This window comes from Podarcis erhardii (genome assembly GCF_964252035.2).
Source record: "Podarcis erhardii genome assembly, chromosome: 5".
NCBI classification, from domain to species: Eukaryota; Metazoa; Chordata; class Lepidosauria; order Squamata; family Lacertidae; genus Podarcis; species Podarcis erhardii.
This window is the reverse complement of record NC_138509.1, coordinates 58,524,451-58,549,226: the sequence shown is the minus strand read 5'-3', so window position 1 is coordinate 58,549,226 and position 24,776 is coordinate 58,524,451. Positions and strand designations below refer to the sequence as shown.

General features: G+C 41.6%; 1 protein-coding gene across 1 annotated transcript in view; it reads right to left on the bottom strand.

The window, feature by feature from the left end:
- The window catches only part of LCOR (ligand dependent nuclear receptor corepressor), a 56,793-nt gene extending 39,796 nt beyond the window's left edge, over positions 1-16,997 (bottom strand). Inside the window, exon 1 of the mRNA XM_081863869.1 lies at positions 16,854-16,997. Within this exon, the coding sequence (XP_081719995.1) occupies positions 16,854-16,950 (97 nt within the window). The 5' untranslated portion in view covers positions 16,951-16,997. The remainder of the gene's footprint in view (positions 1-16,853) is intronic.
- Positions 16,998-24,776: the final 7,779 nt, after the last annotated feature.

Sequence of the window (24,776 nt, the reverse complement as noted above, 5' to 3'; positions counted from 1 at the left end):
ATGAAAATAAGAACACTGCTGGACCACATCAATTGTATTTCTAGGCTACCACAGTGTTTCCCAAGGTGGCCAACCAGGTGCCGGTGGGAAGGCCAAAAGCAGGACATGAGAGCAATTCCCATTCTCATTGTTATTTCTCAGCAACTGGGATTCAAAGCCATGCCACCTCTGATCCTGGAAGTAATGTTTAGCCACCAAGACTACAATTCGTACTAGTATGATGAGAGGGAAAATTTTCACACCATGCATAACATTATGCACTTCTATCATCCCCCACTAACTCACCTTTTTTCTAAACTAAACAGAACCTAACGTTCAAACTTGTCCTCATAGAGTTGTTCCAGCTCTATGGCTGCACCAAAGATTTGTACAGACACGTCGAGATCACAAGGGGTTTTAATTTTTGTCTCTTTCCTGCTGATCTCCAACACGGAATTTGCCTTTTTCACAGCTGCTGTACACTGGATGGTCCCAAAGCTCTCCATCACAACCCCAAGACCCTGTTTCTCATCATCTACTAGCAGCTCGGTCTCCATCACTGCATATATATGAAGTTAGGAAAAGCTGTGGCACTGAGTGGGTAGAGTGTATGTGAAGCATTCTCCACACAGGCCATGTGGTTCTTCCCCAGCACTTCAGGCAATTTAATACAATCCACCTGGTAACAACTCCACAGGCAGTCCAACCCACTCACCAAACCAAAGGCCAAGACTTCACTCATTAATAGATGGCGGCAGTGCGTCAGGGTGCATTGAGAGATACCATAGGCTTGCTAGGGGGATGAGGAGTCAGTCAATGTGGCAAGCTTTCCCTTCAGCAGATGGATTTATCTCCAGCTGACCAAGCATACTCTTGCTAACTTTTAATCTAAAGGGAAATTGCAAAACATGTTCCAATGACTACTGCACAACAAAGCATCTAGACAGGATATGTAGTCAAACTCTAGTTATTCTCAGTAAGAAACTATTACAAAGTTTGTGTTGTATGCTTCAAAAAGAGATTTACAGTATGTATATAGTGGGGTACCAGTCACAACTTCATACAAATAAAGATGCTACACCTGAGAAAGAGGTAAAACAACAAAGCTACAGAACACCTGCAGCTGGCGCCAACTCCCACTCTCCTTTGCTGCTTAGGAGCAGCAAGTACACTACAAGATATGTATGAGAAGGTGGGGTCTCAGATTTTACTTCAGTATTAGCAAATAGGATACAAGGGAATCAACATTCTAATCCAGCAGACATAGGTACTGTACTTTTCCGTGTATAAGACTAGGTTTTTTTTACTTTAAAATAAGGTTAAAAATCTGGGGGCATCTTATACACAGATAGTGCATGTATCCATTTTCTAAATAGGGGGTCTCCAAAAGTAGGGGGCATCTTATACATGGGGGCATCTTATAAACGGAAAAATACAGTAATTATCAAAACAACTGATTACATGGGGGGAGACAGCCTTGCCAACATAGTGTAGTGGACACAGGTTGGCTTTGGACCAAAGACATGGGTTCCACTGTCATAAAGCTCACTCACAACCTAACCTCATTTACAGTGTTGTTTGGGATAATTCCCCCATGTATGTCATCCTGAGTTCCTTGGAACAAAAGCAGAATACAAGTGTGACTAAAGACAGTGCTTTGCAAGGGTGCTCACAGCCCCAGATACACACACAATCCTGACATGAGAGTGGGCCTATCTTTTAAATCTAATAGTTTTACAGTTGAAGTCTGACTTCACTGTTCTTGCAAATTTAGTATGTAGATATATTGGCTCCTTTGGGTAAAGCAATTTTGCAACTTTTGGCTCTGTTAATCAAGAGATAAACTGCCTTTGTTACTTCCGTAGCGATCATTCAAAATGAAGAACTTCACACCAAAATGTATATATGTAATACATATATTATACAAACATGTAGGAATGTGACCTTAGCGAGTGGTAAGATTTCATATAAATGAGTGTGTGAAAACAGGATAGATATTTATCAGGAATTGTGTAAATTAATTCATTCGGCCACAGAGCAGGACATGAGTTACATTAACTCCATGAGTGTCTTCGAATTCTTCGAAGAGATTCGCATAATCAGCATCACTTCCACCTTCACTAAGATCCTACTGATGACAAACATCTAATATAGACGCTGTATAGCCTCTAAGGACCATATCAACTTCTCACTTTAAGAACATCCTTCACATACACTGCACATAAATCCTATGTACACAGCTACATGCGCCAAATGCACACACTTCAGTATATGCAACATAAGTTACACATATTAATAATCATATGTGATGAACATGTACACAGAGTTTTTTTATTTAAAAAGAAGCATTAACGTTGCAAAGATATGCTTGGAAATGTGTGGGTGTTGCTTGTTGAAATGTCGGAAGCTAGAGGAATTGCACAATATGATTTCCAGTAGTTAAGAGAACAGCACTTCAGCACACTGTAAAGCTTTGTGCCTTCTCCATGACAAACAAAAAACAATGTAAGTTATGCAGAAGAGTAAAAATTGCAGAATTATGCAAAGTACAGTAAGAGGAATCATGCATATCTGCTGAATATTCATAATTTATAGAAGTTGTAGAATTCAGCTTCCCTTATTACAATAGAGAATGAGAACACACACTCAGCCTCTTACTGAAAACATATCCAGTCTCTTCTAAAAATATATTATATAGCAAAGCATTCAAAGAGTTTCATCTTTATATACACACCTTGAATACAAATAATTTTTATAGACTCCCTGTAAAGTAAAACAGCATTATTACCCCATGTTGTGGTTAGGGGCTAAGGCTGAGAGAATGTGACTTGCCTAAAGCCATCAAAATTCAAGATTTGAATAAAGGGCTTCCTGATTTGTAGCTCAGTCTCTTAGTCACTATACCACCCCAGCTCTCTGCTGACATCATGTAATCACCCGCACATCCCTATGCAAAACCCTAATTGACATGGATGAAACAAATCTGCAGATCCTAGGTAATTGTTGCCTTTACCTTCACATGAAGTGGTAATTGCTTTGGCAGACTGTGTCTTAATCTTCTAGATTTGAAGGGGGTGGGGAGCAAAAAAACCAACACATCCTTTGGCTTTATGTACTTTATGAGAGCCAGTGTGGTGTTGTGGTTAGGAGCGGTGGACTCGTAATCTGGGGAACCAGGTTTGCGTCTCCGCTCCTCCACATGCAGCTGCTGGGTGACCTTGGGCTAGTCCCACTTCTTTGAAGTCTCTCAGCCCCACTCACCTCACAGAGTGTTTGTTGTGGGGGAGGAAGGGAAAGGAGAATGTTAGCCGCTTTGAGACTCATTCGGGTAGTGATAAAGCGGGATATCAAATCCAAACTCTTCTTCTTCTACTTTTGACTTTTAATCTACCTAACTGTAAACGCTTTTCTCTCACTTTCTACATCCAATCAACCTCTTCTACCCAGCATACAAGATATCACTACTGTCCCTTCATCATGCTCACAGAAAAAGCATAATGGATTTAGAGGAGTATTGCATTTTTTCTCCAATTGCTTTAATAATATTTAGACTAGAAACAAAGATTTTTAAATAAGAGATTATTCTGCTGGCCAGACACAACTTCACAGGCCTCAGTCAAGGATATTACTTTTTTTTTTTTACAAGTGTTTGACTCTCTTTACATGCAACAGCAAATGCAGTCTTATGAATTCAACAATATGGAAGCCAGAATTTCTAAAGCACCATGCACAGCAGAGTGCTCTGCTGGTGTTTCCTGCTTGGCAGGGGGTTGGACTCGATGGCCCTTGTGGTCTATTCCAACTATGATTCTATGATTCTAGAGTTCTTTCCCTAGTTCTGCACTGTTCTGCCTAAGACCCCTGCTGGCAGTTTGCATATTCTTTACACTGGATGATAACAGTTTTACTTCTCATTTAAAATTAGTTAAGAGTTGTCCAAGAGAATGAAATCTAATTTCTTCCTGCACAGCCAGAGCAAGAATTGACCAGTGAAATCCATTCCTAGAAGTAACAGCAGCCTTTTTAGGACTAATGGCTTCTAAGTTGTCTAAGATTTCGGGCTGGTACTGTCAGCCAATCCAAAAATTGTGATTGTGAGGGTCTTCCCCACTGCTGGCTTGTTAGAAGCAAGTACCTCTCCCCAACACCAAAAGAAGTTCTCCCCCCTGCCCAACCTTTCCTGCAAGCTAGGAGCTTGTGAATTTCAACCAATGCTTAGTGAGAGAGCTCTGGCCCTTCCACCAAGCAAAGGCTCAAGAAACATCCCCACCTTCCTCTCCTTCAGGGAACATGCAAACTTCAGTCACTACTCAGCAGGGGACCACCATCATCAAGCAGTGGCTGGAACCCCTACCACCTCTTTCTTGCAGAAAAGAGTGCTTAGGATCATGTCAGCTTTATCAGCTGCTCAGAAGCAGAGCTCTGGGCCTGTCTCCCAAGCAACAACTGTAAAGGCCTCTTTATCTTGTGGGAAAGAGAGGCGGGAATGTGGGAGATTCAGCTGGTGAAGGCAACAGCACTTGCTTTCAAATAGCACCCAAGATGTCCATAAGCAGGAAGGGAGAGGTATTGCTGGTTTGTCCCTCTGGGACCAAGGAACTCCAGGGGGCTTGGATAAGTATTAGAAACTCAGATAGATAGATATATGCTAATTGACAAATGGCACTTTAAGCCTAGGTTATGGTCGTGTGTTTGTTGTTGTTAACTTCATTTCTAGACCACATTTCTATACCACTATACCACACATATGAGATTTTTTTAAAAAATCTCAAAGTGGTTTACAACACATTAAAACATCAAATAAAACAATCCAGAATAAAACAAATTCAAGATCGAAGGAAAATATTTAATATCCTTCTCTAAGAATTGTTTTGCTTTCCCAATATTTATTTACCAATTTAATTTATACAGCAGCCCAATAGCAGAAGTACTCTAGGAAGCCAGTATGGTATAGCGGTCAGAGTGTGGACCTGGGAGTGGAGTTCAAATCCCCACTCAGTCATGAAGCTCACTGGGTGACCTTGGACAAGTCACAACCTCTTAACCTAACCTCACAGGGTCATTGTAGGGATTGACTGAGGAGGAGGGTGAACCATGTAGTCTTTGGAGAAAAAGGTGGGATATAAATGCAGTAAATAAGCTCTTCTTCTTACCTGCTCAAGAAAACTGGAGGGGCAAGCCAGATGGAGATGTAAGTTGCCAACCTGGCATCCACAGATCTCCACATGGTCGCAATTGGACCTGCACCAGTCACAAAATGTGCCTGGTGAATTTCTAGCACAGGCATGAATCACACAACTTCAATACCATCCCTAGCCTTCCTCCCAACTTTAGAGAGGTGAAGGGGGCAGAGATTGCCTGGACATTTCTGGGATGATCCTTCCCCATTCCCTGGTTTTCAAAGTTGGGAGGAAAGCTGGCCACTCCTCATGCTTGCTAGAGGGTGGTGCCACACTTGCCATGACAAGAGTAATAGCTGAATCCTGCTCTGCTTGAAGCAGCTGATACCATTTCTCCCTACCTGCCTCAGCAAAAGAATAGGAAACAGTTGGTGGCATTGGATGAAAGAGCAAATGGGCGCATCTCTCTCAGTCAGCCAGCAATTTGTCATTCAGGACTTTCTTGTGTAGTTACCAGAATGAACGCCTTTACATGCATTTATCTTGCTGACATTCCTATGGTCAGCAAGGATAAGTGCAAATTAAAAGCTTATTAACACATGGTGATTTTAACAGGAACAAAGGAATCACACACATGGAAGGATTTATTAATCCATAGAAATCATCCCTGAGCTAGACAAATATAGGGCTTCCCTTCCCTGGGTAGCAAAATATAACAACAACAAAAGAGGAACTCTGGCCTGATGGCACAGCATGCAGCGTAGTGAGAAGTTTAAAATATCTAGCATATGCTACTCTTGTCAGTAGTGTAAATCAACATCCAGGAAGAGGTTATATATTACAATTCCCACTGCTTGATTGGTTGTACTTTGCACCCCAGTATGAGATGAGCTCTCATACTTGTGCCATGGGAACAAGAACCCTGAACTACTCTGAGTAGACCCACCGATATTAATGAACATTACTTCATTAGGTACATTCATTTCAGTGTGTCTACTCTTAAGTAAAACTTAGTTGACTATCACCCTTGAGTTTTTTACTCACATCAGCCCTGCTTAACATATAATGAAGCTCCAGATAAAAGTATATTGTATTAAAATGTGAAAATTGGGGTGAAGCTGCAACAACAGAATGTACAACTCTGTTCATAAATAGGGCTCCAGACTTCATACCAACTTCTAAGCACATCTATTTTCAAGCCCCAAATTTAAAGCCCAAAACAACGGAAAGCAAGATTCTCAACATGAATTTTGAGCCAGAGTTACCCTTGCACAGCCCTGTGTATTATTTTCACATTAGTAATCTTCAATACTCATATAAGAAAGAAGAGACCTATGAACATATCACATGTGAAAGGGGGGGGTCAAGTAAAGTTTGCTCTGGGAGGCTAATTTACTTTCCCCATCTTGTGATCCTTCAAGCTGCAAGGAAGCAGCCCCACTTAAATACTTTGTTTGGAAGGGTAGATTGGCCTCAGAGAATATACATCCAATTTCCCCTATCTTTGGTCCCTAGGCAGATGGCTATTTGCCAAAACTCTTTAGCCTAACTCCCAGCACCAGCTGGCTAAGGGCTCTTGCATACATGCTGCTCCCTGCTGCCAACATTCCCTGGCAGCCTGCAAAGAAAACCATCAGCTTCCACTTGTTTGGGGGGTTGAGGAAGAGATGGAGGGTCATTTGCATCCCTAGCGCTTTTTCCACAAGGGTAGGAGATCTGAAAATTCTGATGTGACCATCTCTTATCCTACTGCCCTATCCCAAGCACACATACATGATCTAAAACATTCATTTACTAAGCAAATGGGGGGCAGAGAGAAAGCAAGGCAAATAAGAGGATTTCCCCCCCTCCTGTAACTTTCCACCCCAAAGCCCTCACTGACATACATGCCAGAGACCAATTTTTCCAGAGGGGTAGTTGTGTTAGTCTGTTGCACCAAGAACAGAATCCTGTGGCACCTTAAAAAGAATAATTGTCAGATGCAGGAAGTGAGATCTGAGTTGGCAAATATGTACTGTATACACAAGGGTTAGGGAAAATAAATATATAAAGTGGGAGCTAAATGGCAATGTGGTGCAAAAAATGCAATCAGTGGTAATTCAACCAGAGCTTAGATGTATGTTAAACAGGCACAATATAGGAAAGCATTGTGTCTATTCAAACCAAATTAATGTTACTGAAGCATGGAGCCAGCTCTGGAAAGGGCTTTGGAGTCCTTCTGTAATCAAGGCCAAATACAACTGTGAATTGCATGAGCATTATGCTAGAAATCATTCTAGCCCACTCTTATCCCTGCTCATTGGGGCCAAACTGTTGTGGCACACAAAGTATAAGAGGCTTCACTTTCTCAGCCCTTTTGTCCCTGATATTTGCCTCAGATCCTATTCTACTCTACTCCTTGGCTGGACCTGATCTGCCTTGCTCCTTCAAATCCATCTAGGCTTGGTGGCTCCAGCTTTGACCAGAAAAGGGCACAGAGCTCCAGAGAAGGAATGCCAAATGCCCCAGAATTGCCACTGAAACCACAAGTTAATCACTGCACATTGCTCTTTATTTACAATAAACTCACTGGGTGACCTTGGGCCAATCAGTCTCTCATCCTTCCCTACCTTCTATGGTCGCTGTGGGGATAAAACAAGGAAGAAGACAATCATGTACATCACCTTGTGCTCTTTGGAGGAAAGGTAGGATATAAATATAATTAATTAATTAATTATAATTAATTAATTAATTAATTAATATACTATTCTATGCATGGTGTAGTGTTTTATAAAACTATCTTCTCTAAACCGCGTTCTGGTTCTATTCCCTTAGCGTACAGCCCCTCTCGTCTGCTGCAGTGATATGCACAATCTTACTGCAATGCTACTGTCCCCCCAATCACCCTTCTATCTCCTTTTTTCCTTTACCCATTCACAACTCTGCTTTTTTCAACCACTTTCAAATACTCCACTGGTTCATTCATTCCTCCTCACCACAGATTTCTGCATCTTGAACTTAACCATTTTTCCACTCACCCCATACAATATTTCATTCACTCCTGTTAAACACTTCCAAACAAAATATATGAGAGATTTGTGTCATTTCCACTTAAGAGCTATCAGGCAGCAGTGACAGGAAAAACTATCAGTGCTTGATGTTGGAGAACTAGATGGACCAGTGGTGTGTCAAAGAATAGGCAGTTGGTAAGTAGCAATTGCCCCTGGACAAGCAGCCAAGTGGCAAAAAGGACCACATCCCATGCTTCCCCTTCACCCTCCCACACCAATGAACTTCCCCTTTGACTGCATTGCCTGTTCACTTATTCTTATCACTGCCCCTTATGATTCCAGTTATAGCAGGACACCTCTATTATGTCTTCCTGTATGTTTGCTTTCTCTTTCATTTCATGCTTTATGTGGAGACTGAACAAAGGGAAGCAAAAGACATTTCTGAAAAGTTACTGACAAAGCTAACATTACTGTTAAGAGAAAGTTCTAGGGATCTGACCATTTACAAACTGCTTTGCATAGCATTTAGAATATAGTAGGGGAACCATGTTTTCATATTAGGCTGATTCAGCTATGCCCATCAAATTATTAAGTTTTCAGTCAATCCCTCACATTACAAAATAAAAAGAAATAAAGCAAGCAGACACCAAAGTCATGTATTTCATGCAATTTGCAGCTCTCCTACTCAAGATGGAGACTTTACTGAGAAAGATTGGTATTAAACTATGGAGCACAGACTATTCTGAACCAAATAAAAATAATGGAAAAACCAATGCCATTATTTTTGTGTTTTAGATATTAAAGTCTCTACAGACTAGAATCATCTCAACATATAGCCACTATTTAAAATTATCTTGCACAAAACACCTGAATGCAAACCATTTTATAATACCATAATCACAAAGTTTTTATTCCATTTTGGGGAAACAGACACCTAAAATCAGACCCCCAAGTACATTTGGCTTTATTTTAGTTAAAAATACTGAGCTTTCTCAACTCTCACTTGATAAAGGGAACAGACAGTAGTCAGTGCTTCCAAGAACCTATCATATTGGGATTAATTAGGCACTAGGCTTTTGGCACACATTTTCAACATCTTGGCCAAACTTTACAGAAGCTCTGTAAGTTAACTTTTTTTACTACTGCTATTTATAAAGTGCCACAATAGCCAATCATAGCCAAACAACCAATGTACAAATAGTTATTGGCAACATAACAAAGGAAGGAAAATGGTTTAAATATACTAACATCCTAGTCTTGGGGCATCCAGTCAAGCTACGCAAAGAGGTGTTTTTGTCCCTTGCATACTCCCAAATGTGGAAGTAGGATCAGAAACGGGATCTGGAAGAAAGGGTAAACAGCATGTTAGTTAAATTCACAGATGGCACTACACTGGGTAATGTTGCAAACATTAGCAGGAACAAAAATATAAATGAATTTAGGAACATACGAAGGAAAACACATCACATTTCAGGAAAGTGTGCTAATGACATGTAATGAAATTCTAGCACACAACAAAAATGTTCAAAGGAAACAGAGGATTAGTTGTAATGGATGAAAAGGAGATAAAGGGGACTGCAACAGATCAAGAAGTTAGAAAAAAGTGATGTGAGCTGTATCTGAAGTCAGTGTGCAAGCAGGACTAACACTGGCACAACAGAACATCCCTTCCCTCCCCTCCCTCCATGCAACCCTTATCTGCTTTGTGGAAAGCAGGGGAGAGAGAAGTTCTGTTGCAAAAGCAGAAGTTGTTCTGCTCATTTGATGACTTTGTTGGATACAACACTCTGCCTTCAAGCCACACTAAAGACACTCTTGTCTCATTGTGCTAGAGCCACTTGCTGTAAGCCATTGTACCAATCAGCTTTCTTCACTCTTACACACTGCTTATCTGACTAGTAGATTAGGACAGGGTGGGCAGATCTTAGACTGGTAAGATCAACTTTGTTTTTTCACTAGAATCCTGAGATCTACCAACCAGAGCCGTGTGCAAGGCACACAGAATTAAAGAACAAAGTGCCTTTGAGCATATTCTGAGCATTTTCAGGATCAAATTGAGTTTAGTGTCTTTTCACACAACAGTCCAATCCTGATTAATCTTCATTTCAGCAGACTAATTTTGGTAGGGGAAGATGTTTTGTTGCCATTGTTTAATAACTGGGAGTCAGAAATACTTGCTGATCTATCAAAAATCATCCAGAGATCCTGAATTACTGTCTGTCTACCCCAGCTTAGACAATGATACAGTACGAGATATTGATTTTTTTTGTTTCCCTGGAACTTTTTTTCTTTTTTTTAAAAGAAAATTTGGCTTCAACAGGAAATAAATAAAATTCTATGCTTCAATTGTATCATTCTCAGCAAAGCATATTCCAGGAACATAGAAGTTTATGTGGTAAGTTTGACCTTAAGATTGATCCTGAGGTCAATCTAGAGTTTTACTTATATATATATTTAAAAGTCACTGAGGGAGGGAGACTTTGCCAGTAGTCAGCATGCAGCAAGCTAGGCATGAAGATGTGGTGGGGGAAAGAGTCATATGATGTAGTATTGAAATAAAGGATTCAGAACTGAGAATGGAAGATGAAGCAGGGGAAATAGTTAGATGTCTAAAGGAGGAAATGGGATTAGGAAGGAAACACCCAAAAACAGTGGCAAGGAAGCCACGTAACCCGAAAATGAATTTCTACAGTTGTTTATTCCTCTGAACATTACTGGAGGAGGAAACAAAAGAGTCAATTTATATTAGGGTTGGCTGCCTTTTTTTGTTTGTTTGTTTGTTTGTTTGTTTGTTTTTGCCTAGAACTCTGGCAAATTAGTATTGGACTAACTTTTCCAGGTTGGTATTCTTAATGTAGATAAGAAATTAAGTTCAGTACTTAAATACAAAAAAAAATAAAAAAATAAAAAATGAAATGTAACTGTTTCACTCAATATAATCTCATGGGATACAAGATGAAAAATTTTGAATAAGCATTTTCAGAATAATTGCAATAGTAAGAAGAGCTTCAATTTATTTCCAATAATCAGGAACATTTGTGCAATTTACCTTCCCTATGCTGCAGTCCCTCCCAGCTCTTTCTCTCCCCAAGAGAACTGCACACACACACACACACACACACACACACACACACACACAATAACCAAGCCTTATTACTCTACTGGAATGACAAGAATTAAGCAAGAATTAACCAGAAGGACCATTGACCATGTTTTGGACCTTTTTGTACATAATCTGAATGGTTTATAAAATCTCATTATTAAATGTGCATAGCTTTTTTTTCTTGGCCAAGAAAAATTGGAATAAGTGTATGAACTAATAATAGCAAGGTCCTCAGAGTTAGGTTTCATACTTTTAACACCCACTGTGCTCTCCCAACAGACACAAATCCTGTAACTACTTTATATAATTTAGACAAAGTTCAAAGCACAATGCAACATATACCATATATTCTTAGCACGTGTCTGAGAAACCACAAAAGATGCAAAAGAAAGGGGTTTCCTTCTTTAGTCAAAGAAGATCCCAATGAGAAGAAAACATTTCAATATCTGTATATGCTGCTTAACCAGGGCCATCTTCGGTCAGAGGACAGTGTTAGAAGGTATTTTGTACACAGGTAGAGATGGCTGAATAGAACAGTTATATGTATGTCGTGTATGAAAAGCATATTCTATTTTTATAACACATGAAAGCTGGGCTCAATTATTTTCTCAGTTATCACTTATAGATGTATGAGCTTCACATAGACATTTTGAGAACAGAACACTGGTCTCTGTAGCTAGAGCATGTGCAGGCCTCTAAATGTTGTGCATTTTGTAGAAGATTTGTTGTTTTAACATTTTCCACTGCTCTGCAAGTCCCGAGTTACCTGCATATTTGATGCTGAACAACCAGAAAAGCCTACAAACAGAAGTCAATGAAAACAGCCTCTCTATTCACGATCAAAGAAATAAGCATGGCTGTTTTACATCTTGGGAAGAATAACCATCAGGCTATTCAAGGTCTGTAAGTGTATGCATCTATAGTAATACCAATTCCATATTTTAACTATTATACAGTATTTAGCACTGTAAAATGAAAACTAGATGTAATACTGAACAATCTATAGTTGCACACCCACTCACAATGTTCCCAAGTTCAGAGGTACTTGATTTACAATCTACAATGCTACTATTATGTAGGCCATACATAATGACAAATTTTAGTTTCCTATGATGTTCATGATTTTTAAAAGGCTTAGAGCCAAATCCAGCAGGGTATAGCATTTACAAAAAAGGAAACGTATGGGAACATTGAAGGTTTACGGGGTCGTTTTTCCTTCGCTATTCAGGAAAGTGTATGAAGTAGGTTCAGGGGTATATTAGTGGAGTTCCTATGAAAGGGAGAAGGTTGAACAAAATATTGGCATGTACACTATTGACAGGAAACAAAACATACATTATAATGCACTTTCATTAAGATTCAGAAGAAAATCATAATTTTATTTTTCTGAAAGTTTATTAAAATTTACCAGAATAGTGACGGAACATCTTTCCTTGTCTTCACTGTGCTTCTAATTTTAAGTATCATACTTTAGCTTCACAGAATTACATCTTTTGGAATCTGGACCAGGTAAGTGTGAGTGTCACTATGATGCCTGTATGAAGGTCTGGTGCATATAAATTCTAAAGTAGCACTTATAGGGACATTCAGATATTAGGTAATCAAAGTATCTTGGGAATTACTTTTTATCAATACCAAAAGCAACCATAAAAATAAAGCCTGTCGACTTTGTTCCCTGTGTTAGAAAGTGTTAGAAAGTAGCCCTTAGTATCAAGCCTATCTCTGAAACTTCCATTATTCCCTCAGAGCATTCCAAATTAATGAGATTCGCATCAAACCCTGAAAAACACACTCCTAAATTCTAAAACATGCAAATCAAAACTACAACTCAGCGCTACGCTATTGGTATGTGATTCCCCCCCCCCCAATAGTCAGTCATATCACTTCACAGATGTGTAGCTTTCAACAGCAAGATGAAAATCTGGCTATCTTAGCATGTAACCTTCCTGGCACCAATTATAGCACTTTTTATTACAATACATAGAGCACAGATAACTGATAACTGGTAAAATGACAAGTGGTTATCATTTCAAACTTAAACTCGCTGGCCTGGCATCCAGGCAAATGATCTCGTTTGTAACAACGCAAAATCAAACAAATCATATATATTGGCTTCCAAATCCTGAGCAATAAGGAAAGCTTACTTAATCAAAGCATCTTTTGGTAAGAATAGAACTAAAGATTTCCATTCCAATTTTTAATACTCTCAGCTAAACTTCATTAGAGTATAGTTCTATCTAAACAACTGACTTGCTAACTTTTAACACTCTGTTCTAGTAAAATTCAAAGCCTTTAAATCAGTGTTTCTTAATCTTTTTTTAACTCATGCCCCCTTTTAGTAATATAAAAATCCCACTCTTCCCCTTCAAACCTGGCTCCTACATTATTTTATTTTAATTCTCAAATGGATTGAAATTTTGTTTTTGTTTTTTTTACTTACACTGTACATATTTTGGAAACATTTCTGTCCCCACTCAAGATCATCAAATGCTTCCCTCCCACCCTGGTTCACAAACACTGATTTAGATTTTTAAAAATCCCATGTGGACTTTCTCCATACTTCCTCCAAGACGTCTATTAAAAATGTTGTTACTGCAATATGGCCTAACCAAAGACCATGAACACAAGATAAAATTAACAATTTCTTGTGGACTTATTGGCCCAAATCAGACCAATGATAGCTGCCACACATAATCAACCTGTCTTCCACTGGAACCAGAACCTTGCCTCTGAAGCCACAGGTAGTTCTCTTTCCCAGTACTGCTACCTGAGACAAAACCTAAAGTCCTGTATGCAAACCAAACCAATCCTCCCACCCACTAAAGTTTTATTTGGAATGGACTCATAAACTCAAATATTTTACTTTCCCAGAGAAAGATCAGGGGAAAATATCACAAATACTTATTGCACCCTGGAAGTTTATGAAGCTAAGACCTCATAAAACTGATCAATTTGAAGTTCAAACTGTTAGGTGCAATGCTATCAAGATAAAATGCTACAAACACAATTATACTTTGGACCTTCTAAAATGTTTTTGTACTTTACCTCAAAAAATAATCTGGATAGCTAGGTGATTAACCTTCGCAGCTTAGTCATTTCCTTCATATCTTCTGTTTACACAAAAGGGGGGAAAGTGCACCCACATAGATACCAAGACTACAGGGGTGGGGAGAGAAGCAAAAAGAATTATTCCCTCTAGATGCTATGTTCATTTTTTTCCAAATCGGCAACAGAAGTGCTCCAACATATCACAAATGCTCCAACATGTTTCCTTTTTGTGATATCTGATTAAGTCATACTCAGAATAGATCCACTGAAATCAATCTTAAGTGGTCTACTCCGAGTATGACTACCACTGGATATTATTTTTTTTGAGTTTGCGGACATCCTTAGTATTTCTGACCAAGCTTGAGTAAAACATTAGTATCAATCTCCCCTGCAAATCACAGAATTTCAAACAAATGTCCACAAGTACTAACAGGGATACATAACAACTCAAGTTAACTGATGACCTGAAATAATTGGAGCAGATATGTGCAACGATTGCTAGCCTTTAACCTTCTAGTATACTTTAACACTCGGACACAAACACCACCATTCAAATACATTAAAAAGATACTAGGATGAAGAATAAATTTGTGTTCAGTTCCATCAAGCAGAGGAAGTAGTAAAATGATCTTCCAGAGATAGGCACCTAACTGATAGATGCTAATACAAACAAGCAGACTCACAGCACATATTTCTCCTGAAGAAATATTCTAATGCATTACCTGCTGTAGCTTTTCCAAAAGGCAAGAAGCCATTCCATTTTTTAGTCAACCAGTTAACTCTGACCCACCTTCTAACCAGTGACATCATTCAGATGTGCTTGTGGTTCTCTCCCAAGCCCTGGTCTATTTTTTGATACAGTTAAACAAATATGACAATATACTGAATGCCATTTAATACATGCACTAGTGCAACAAAAAATGTTTCCTATTTTTTAAAAAAGAACAGCATAATTTCAGTGTTTTCTATTAACAGGTTAATATTGAGTAATTACTAACTACAGTTAAAAAGGGGCAACTGCTTAAGCAAGAGTTGTAAGGCAGTTAAATTACAATTAAGAAAAGCAGACACTGCTACAGAATTTTAAGGTGACTTGCTGGATTACAGTTAACATGATCAGCATCCATCTTTTGCTGTCTAGGAAACTAGAGTTCAACTTTAAATGATCTGCTTCTTCTGCCCCTGCTTTTTTACTCAGTAAATACTTGGTGCTTCAGGATAATAAGGCTGCTATCCCTAAGTCACATTTAAGGGATAAACCTCAGTGAAAACGGTGGTATTAATTCCTAGTAAGAATGCATGACTGCATTGTAAGTTTAATAGTATGTAGTCCATCCCTGTGCATTAAGAAAGCTACTGTCTTAAAATGTTGGAATGATGTATTATTATCTAAAGAATTCAAAGGAGAAAGCACATGGGATTTTTAAGATATTTAAATGAGCAGAAAACACTCTTACATGTTGAAATAAACCTGTATTTCACATGAAAGGAGCTTTGTCAGTTCAACCTGAAGACTGCATTATAAATAATATCCCCTTCCACATAACTGCACCTTTTCACCTGCTTCTATATTTTATAAAAAGTAAATGTGCTTTCCCTAGCACAGTGGTTCTCAACCGTAGCAGCTTATGAAGATTCCAAGGCACGTTATTCTGTCATCTTCACAATCCAAAAGATTTAGGGGAATACTACCTTTTCAACAAGAGGTATCATGGCAATAGGGTAAAATTTTCCTAACATCTGAGAACATTATGCAAGGTAAATCGGTGACTATAATATTTCGACACATACACACATCCTTATACACAATTCAGCACCAGGGGATAAACGGAGCAGGATCCGAGCTCCTTGGCCACACGGACACAATGTGGCTGAACATAGGAGAGCAAGGAGCAAACCGATTAGGGGGACCGGGAAGCAAGAATGACCTGTGTGCAAAAATCTGGAAATGGGAGAGGGGCGTGGTCACCCCGGAACAATCCTGCTCTGCCATCATCCCCAGCAAGGGTAACTTTCCCAAGCCGAATCAGCCTCTGACCGGGGGCGGGGGAGGGGGGGGCGTAATATATATATATATATAAATACATATATAGTTGGGCGAGGGGGGTGGGGAGGAGGCCACACGAAGCACTTCCTTCCCTGACCCATTCCGGCCGACACAGCCCAGCTCACCCCCTTCCCCCAAACAAAGGGCCCTCTTCTCTCCCCCGTCCTCCCACCTTCCCGAGAGGGGGCGGGGGAGGGAGGGAGGGAGGGAGAGGAGAGACCAGGCCGGAGTGGGCGGGGCGGAGCCTAGGCCGCGGTTGCTCCGTGAGGCGCGAGGAAGGGGGAGGGGTGTGAGGCGCGCGTGGAGCGGCTAATCCGCGCGGGAGGGAGCGAGCGAGGGCGCGCGCGCGCGCGCGCGGTCAGCCGGCGGGCGAACCGAGGAGTGGGTGGGGGAGGGGCTCAGCGCTCTCTCTCCCCTCACTGTGTGGAGAGAGATGAGGGGAAGTGGGGCGGAGGTGAAAAGAGGGGGGGGGTTGTCTCCACACAAGCGGTCCGCTTCCCCTCCGCCCGCCTGTCCGCCCGCCCGCCGGGCTCCGCTCCCCTCTCCGCCCCCCCATGGTCCCTCACCCACACAGCGCAGCAGCCGGTGTCGCCACGAGTCGAGCTGGTGGCGGAAGCCGCGCCTCTCGATGGAGCACTCCTGCCTCCCGCACGGACTCGCCATCTTCTGGGGGAGGGGCCCCGAGCCTCCGCCGCCGCCGCCGGCACGCCCGCCGTTTGCGTCACGCGCACGTCATCGCGCACGGCCACGCGGAGGCGGGGGGCCACCGCGGGCGCAGCTACCGCCCAAACCTGGCCGCGCGCGGAAATGCGGCGGGGGGGGGGGCAGGGAGGCGCGGACGGTTGGCCATGGCAACGATGAAAGGCGCAGCAGGAACCTGGGGAAAGGGCTCTTCCTGGTCCGCGCGCCCGATCCTCTGCGGGACCCCTGTGCTCCGGGGGCGCAAAGAAGAAACGAGGACAACCAGAGAGTGGAGGTGCGCGTGGATCCGAGTTCACGGGGTGGATCCAAGGTATCCATGGCTGTGTCTTAAACCCCACTGATGCCAGCGAGTCTGCCCTACGCATGAGTAACACGGGATCCAGACCTCCGTGCAGTAATGCTTGGGTTGGCAACATCTAGGCTGCCGTCCTAATCGCACTTAACACAGGGAGTCCGTCCTAGTGAAACCCGGGGAGAGACTTGCCGCTGCCGAGTAAATCTGGCGATGATTCTGCTATTAAAAGAGAGAAATCTGACATGAGAAGAATTTGTGTTTTATATCAAGTACCTTTATAAAAACCTGTAAAAGTTAGCATTCCTAGTGAAAACAAAAACCATAGTGTAAAAAGCTCTTCTGGATCAGACCAAAGGCCACCCTACTACCCCAGCAGCCTGTTCTCCCAGATGTTGATAAGCTTGCAAGTGGGACCTAAGTCCCACAGCATCCTCACCAGTTGCAATGCCCAGCAACTGGTACAAAGAGGTATGCTGCCTGTGCCAGTGTTGTTGGAGCATAACCGTCATGGCTAGGTGCAGGATGCCTCTGTATACCAGTTGCTGGAAGTCACATCTCTCTTGAATATCATGGATATCATGGTGTCTTCATCAGGTTTAGCAACAATGTCTTTCATATTCTCACATCCCCTTGCCGCAGCGATCTCCCAAAGCGTTAACCATTGTGAGCCATGTTTATGGTGGCAACAAACTCACCATACCAATGCCATGCTGACATTGCGGATTTAAACCCAATAAAGTCTTAATCCTGCTTCCTCCTTTCCAGCTATAATTCTGCTCTTTTAGCAGCAGCAGAAAAGGCCACGCACACACACACACCGAACTACTAACGGCTGGAAAGAAAACATCATTTTGAATTTGATCCCACAAGTTTACCTGAGCCACATAGGACACCAGAAAATGGACAGGTGGGCGTGGTTTGGGCCAAACTACTCGGACCAAATGTGAAGGCCTGGAAGGCATAATTAGGTCCATGGGCTGGAGGTTCCCCACCACTGAGAAAGCTGATATGTAGGAACCACATTCAGATTTTTAGCCCCACTCTTTTATATTGGTCTGCACGCTATACAGTAGTTCAAAAGTCTGTTGTTAAAACATTTCCCACTTTCCTGAGTAGTGAGGAATTCCAGGAACAGCACTAACATATTTAGTTCCTTTTGAAGAGAGACAGCTAAAAAAAACTAAGGTGTTTTCAAAATAGTGCTTTAAATACAAATATACAAGCAGAGCGTAAGTAGCAGACAGACACACATAAGGCAGAAGATTCCCCATAGAGCAGAGAAACCCCTGAGGCAGCAATTGCATTGCAGCCCCAAGCTAATTTTTCTGCTGCATCTCTTTCACTTACTCAAGCACAAATATCTGTCTTCTTAGCTGGAGGAGTGCCATCTTCTCCCAAGTGCTGACAGTGGATTACTCATGCAAAAACCCAGGTTCTCAAGTCAACTATCAACCATCTCCGAACTGTAACTACCTACCTACCCATCCTATGAACTCACAATTCATTGAACAAATAAATTGGTCAGCCAGCAAATATAATACTGCCATAAGCTACTTGAAGGTTGATGGCTGCTGAGATAACTCAGTCAGTAGATCATAAGGCTCTCAATTGCAGGATTGTGGGTTCCATGTTAGGCTAAAAGATTCCTGCTCTGCAGGAGGTTGGACTAGAGGACCCTCTTCAATTCTAGTATTCTATGTTGAGGTTGTAGAAATACGCTTCTCTTGCTGTTCATGAGTAGTTAAAGTATTTAAGGACCCACACACGGAGATCCAGTTTCATCAAGTTTGTCCTGTACTGATTCAGTATTTCTGTTTTTATTTTCTGTTTTAATGTGAACAACCTTAGGAGGGTTTTCCTGAAAGGTGGCATACAAATTCTGAAATAAAATAAATCATGTCACTTAGTATTTGTGTTATCTTTACCATTGCCAGAGAGATGTGGTATTTCATCCACTCACTGCATTAGTGAACAAAGCGGGATGAGCAAGAAGTGTTCTCTAATGTATGTTCAAACTGTATAGTTCAGTGCCTTCCACTATTCCCTTCATCTCTTGATTTCAGATTCCATAAAGATATTTGCCATTTTTGGCACACTTGTATCAGAAGGAACAGTATCATCTGCTATAATTTATTATTATTATTATTATTATTATTATTATTATTATTATTATTAATACCCCTCCCATCTAGCTGGGTTGCCCCACCAACATCACCACATAATTCTGAGAAGCAAGTTGTAGGACAGGGAGGGGAAAGCTGCGGCCCTCCAGATATTTCTGGACTGAAACTCCTATGAACATTGGCCGTGCTGGCTGGGGCTGATGGAAGTCTGAGTTCAGCAATACCTGGGGGAGCACAGCTTCCCCAGCCATGGTTAGGGTAATGCAACAATTTTTGTTTTGCACAAATTGAAATTGTACCTCATAACCATAAGATAAAATATAAACTTTCATATTAAAAAAAAACCCAGATCCCTGTTCTAGAAAAAATTAGGGCTGCAGTCATCCAAGGGAGTAAGCCCCCATTGAACATAGTGCAACTTACTTTCACATAAGCATGCATAGGATTGTATTATTGGTTAGGATTGCTACTGCATCTGTTAACTTCATATCATATGACATAGGCTTTCCCCATTGCAAAGGGGACATATCTCAGTAATTGAAGACATTTTTGTATGTAGAACATCCCAGGTTTAATCACTGGCATCTTCCATTTTAAAAACCCACATTCATTTATCAAGGGTTAGGAAAGATCTCTGCCTGAGAACTACTTCAAACCTCTTTCTCTTTGTCAAATCTGACAAAGTAGAGCCCCTCCTTCTAAGATGAATGTCCTTAATTTGGTCAGTGTTGTAGACTCAATAAATTAATGTAATGTCCAAACTTGCTTTTCAGGTTTTCACATGCATGAGTCTTAAAAGAGAGCAGAGAGCTCATATCAAATAATATACTTGAGGTAGTCTGAATTTCTTTATCCAGTGGCTATCAGTCACCCAGAAAGAGTGGCAGCACCCATATGAAGTATTTCACCCATATGAACGTTTTTGAATGAAGTGGGTTTTATTCCACAAAACTTTATGTGATAATAAATTTCTTCAAGGTGCCACAGTGTTGTTGTTTATTTATTTTATTTTTTTAATTTCTATTTTGTATTTTAGTATTGTATTTTGTATTTTCAGCAAAGCAATGCCACACATATATTTCGTGAAAGATTGTTGACTAATGGCTCAGGCATGGTGACCAATGTTTCCCTAAGGAGAACTAATGGTTAGAGGATGGTTTCTTGATCATCCCTCAATATATTTTTTTAAGCGGTTTTTGGAGGATGACTAATCCCTCCCCAGCTAAGCATGGGTCTTAAAGTTTGTGGGTGGGAAAACTGGTTTAAAGAGCAGCAAGAAAGAGGCAGAGCATGAGACAGTGATGGAATCAAGGAAGGAGAGATTAACTGGAGGCTGGAAAGCACCTTGGGGGTAGAGGCACATCTCTCTGGGGTGTTGATGTGGGGCAGTGAATCTACTGCCTTCTATGACTATTGGACTGCTTACCTCTACATGTAACTGCTTGCATAACTATATCAAATATTACAATAATACCATCAGTCTCCAGAGATCTCTCCTGCAAAAGGAAGCTAAAACCCTGGTAGCACTACCCTTTGACAGCTGGGGAAATGAGAAATACACATCAGTATTATAGCTCCAATTTCTTCTGCTTCATCTTCATATTTAATGGCATCTCCAGCCAAGTTGCTCACTAGATGTTTGGGGCTCCTATGATCAGCATGCTGAATATGCTATTCCGTTGCTTGTGCCATCCAAGGACAAATGGAGCAGAATTCCTTCTGGCAGAAAGGAAAGAAGTGAGCTCCCTTCTGTTCTCTGCCAAGTAACCATGGTCAGTCAGGTCTTCCCTCTTGCCACTAGCCTTCCCAGAAGGGACAAGATGTAACCTTTCAATAGCCTTGTGTTCTCTGGCCAGTGGCAGAAATATCAAAGCATCTCCCCCATGTGCCCTAGATCCAGGACACCATACTGAAGGTATCTTTTGTTCCTCATTAAAACCAATAGCATAGCAAAAAAGCCAGTAATGGAGAAGTGAGTAAAGGTTTTGACATGTGAGTTCAAAACATAACCACCTCAGCGTGGTGCCCCATGACAGCAAACAGAGGACAATTTTGCTGCAAACCTGAGTACTGGCAACTCCCCATTCACGTGGGGGTTAGGTTTTGAGGCACTGCACAACTGTGAAATCACATATATTGGGAGCACCATTGAAAAAGCATGCAAACACCACAATCGCTCCCATCAAACCTTCTTGCTCAAACTCCAACTCTCCACAGGCCTCAAATGGTTGGTGCAAGGGCTCCTGCACTTGCAATGGCTTGTGGGATTGCCAAGCACTGTTGTTGTGCTGTTTTGCAGTTGACATGCTTTTTAGGGCCATTTTTGCCCCTTTGTGCCATTTCCAAGTTCGCAGCAATGCATGCATGCGCCGTTGCATGCGTCTTGAATGTGCATAAATGGGAGTTGCCCTTACTGCAGTTCTAAAACATAAGCACATAGGTAGCACCATGAAGCCACTTTGTCAGTGAGCTTAGATGAGCATGCACATCAATTATGTTAGGTGTCTTTTGAATAGTTTTAACTCTGCTCTGGTTCTTCAGTTGCATTTTTGTCCTGTATTGGAACGGATATGTTAATATTGTTGAACATCGCCTCAAAGCTTTGTGGGAGGTGATGTAAAAATGTTATTAAAAATAAATAAATAAATAAATAAATAAATAAAGAGTATAAGAATAGCAGAATACACTCAATCATGGTTGGAACAGTAGCAGTGAGTTGCACAAGCTCATTTTCAACTTGCAGTGCTCCTGCTGAACACACAAACACTCCTTGGGCACCGTATTGGGAGAGCGTTATGCCAAAACCAAACTTCCCAACCAGACCTCCATACTGTTAAACGCAGAAAAGAGAAAGTCATTCTTTTGGTATTTACAATATGGTTTGGGATCACTTGAGTTATTTGGAAGTACTGAGCTGTGAACTGAAGAGCACAGGGATACAACACCTGAAAATATGTTGAGCCAAAGTGATATTCTAGGCATTGCTTCAGTCTAATATACAGTGGACGCTCGGGTTGCGAATGTGATCTGTGCAGGATGCACATTTGCAACCCGCAGTGTCCGCAACCCGCAGCGGCGCGTCTGTGCACACGCAGGTTGTGATTCAGTGCTTCTGCGCATGCGCAAAGCACGATTCAGCGCTTCTGCACATGCACGACCACTGAAACCTGGAAGTAACCCGGTACTTCTGGGTTTCGGCAGTCCGTAACCCAAAAATAACACAACCTGAAGCATCTGTAACCCGAGGTATGACTGTACTTTACACAGGGCAACCTTCTAGTGATATGAATGTACAATTTGGGGTGGCTAAATTCAGCACCCTAGGTTAGCATGGTTGGGCACCTGTCAACATAGGAGCCAACCCCTAGGGGCTGAGGGGGCTTTGCCCCCCAGAAAAATATTTGAGGGGGCTGCCACCCCCCAAGAAAGTTGTTGGGCATTGTCATTCAGATAGGTGTGCATACACTGCATCGTGTAATTGATTATGAGGGGCAGGGCTTACCTGGGCCCCCCAATATTTTTTTCAAGCTGGCCCCCCTGCCTGTCAAGATGCATTTCAGTACAAGGACCCAATCACAAGCCACCTGCTGCACCTACAGCAGCCTCTGGCTCACTGTCTTGCCCTTTCCTTCTGTCTTAGACGGAAGGATGCAGCTGCTGCATTCTCCTCTGGCAGCCCTCTCTGTGGCATGGGAGCAGCTGGTGATAATGGCAGCAAGGGTGAAATGGGCCCAACACTGAGTGGGGTGAGAAAGGGTGAGCCCACGCCGGCTTCACAACACAGAGCCTGCAACAAGGGATCGCCTAAAACCTATTTAAAGCTCGAGTGCTCAAATGCAGGTTATTCAATCAGCATTTGTGATGACATGTAAATGAGAGGCTTGAACACTGAAATATCTGTATAATGACAAGCTGACTTTAAAATTGCTACCTGTTGAACTCCTGGCTGGGCCACATCTTCCTCTGTTCGGAAGGCCTGAGCTTCACAGCAGGATGCCTGTTAACATCATAGGTGTCCACCCCATTTTTCTCAGAAAGTTACATCCTAAGCAGCTTACAAAGTATCTAAAAGCACATCATAATTTCCATGGCACTTTGAAATTGATGGATACATACTGGGTTTAGGCAACTATGCTATTCTCAGTTACACGGACATCAAAGCAAAGCTTGGAAGGCGGATTTTATTTCTGACATCTGTATGGTGCCTCTGGGTTCCGGAGGTTCTCTGGGCAGATTTCATACCTTCACAGAAACAGCCGCTTCTCTTGCTCTCCAGCACTATCTCAGAACAACAAAACTAAAGAAGCACATGTCAGTGCAACTGAACTGTTGTAAAGTTGCTGTATCCCCTGCAAGCTAACACAGCACTGTATCCTAAAGCTTTGGGTTTTTCATATTTGATTTGGTAAGAGATTATATCAGCTGCAATGCCTTCCAGGTCAGCATCTAAGTAGAGATTTACTACCAAAAACACTTGGTCCGCCCAAATTGTTTAATTTCAGCCAGCAAGTAATTTATGCATTGTAGCAAAAACCAACCAACCAACCCAGGAACCAGTTTTCCCCTAACAAGTCCTTTCACACACCAATGAAGCTTTGGGTGAAAAAATGTCATCAGGGCATGTCTAGGGTACAGCTACAATGGCACAGACATATAGTGTGAGACAGTGAGATGCTTGTTCTGGCATATAGTTGTGTTTAAGATTCGTGTTGCATTTGTACCTCTGAACTGTAAAATGGAGAAGGAACTTCAGATAAGAAACTAGGAACCAGCTTCAGCCTCATGCTTTAAAGTTTCAGCTTTAAAGTCCTATACTGGCTTACTCAAACCTTTTCACCCCAAGTTGCATTACTGATTAACTGCTGTTTTACACTCCCTTTCATACTCGCTACAATTTTTAAGCAGTGCCTTGGACCTTTGGAAGTGGCAAAGTTCACACCATGAACAGCAAAGGGAAACAATTGCAATCCTGCAAGAGGAACAATGCTCCAGGCACATAATTAGCCATATTTCTCCATCGTGCCGACCCCCAATGACAAGTGTCCAAGAAATCTTGAGACTTGAATTCCAGGTTTGTTGTCTTTAAAGCATTTCCACCTTGTGAATTCCAGTAAATGTGCCCTCGCTGAGAGCCCACGCTGCAGGAGATCTAGGGAAAATATAGAGCTGGTAGCCAGGCTGAATTAAAAAGCAGAGGTGCCAAGGCACAGGATCAGGAATGAGGACTCTGTTCTCAAGTTAAGTGAGGAGTTTGTGGAGCAAACATGTAGAGAGCAAGCAGATGGGACATACGGAATTTGCTTTGTATTATCAAACTGCTTATTAGTAGTAAGTCTAGACAAATGTGTGGTTTTTTAACAGGCACTGCA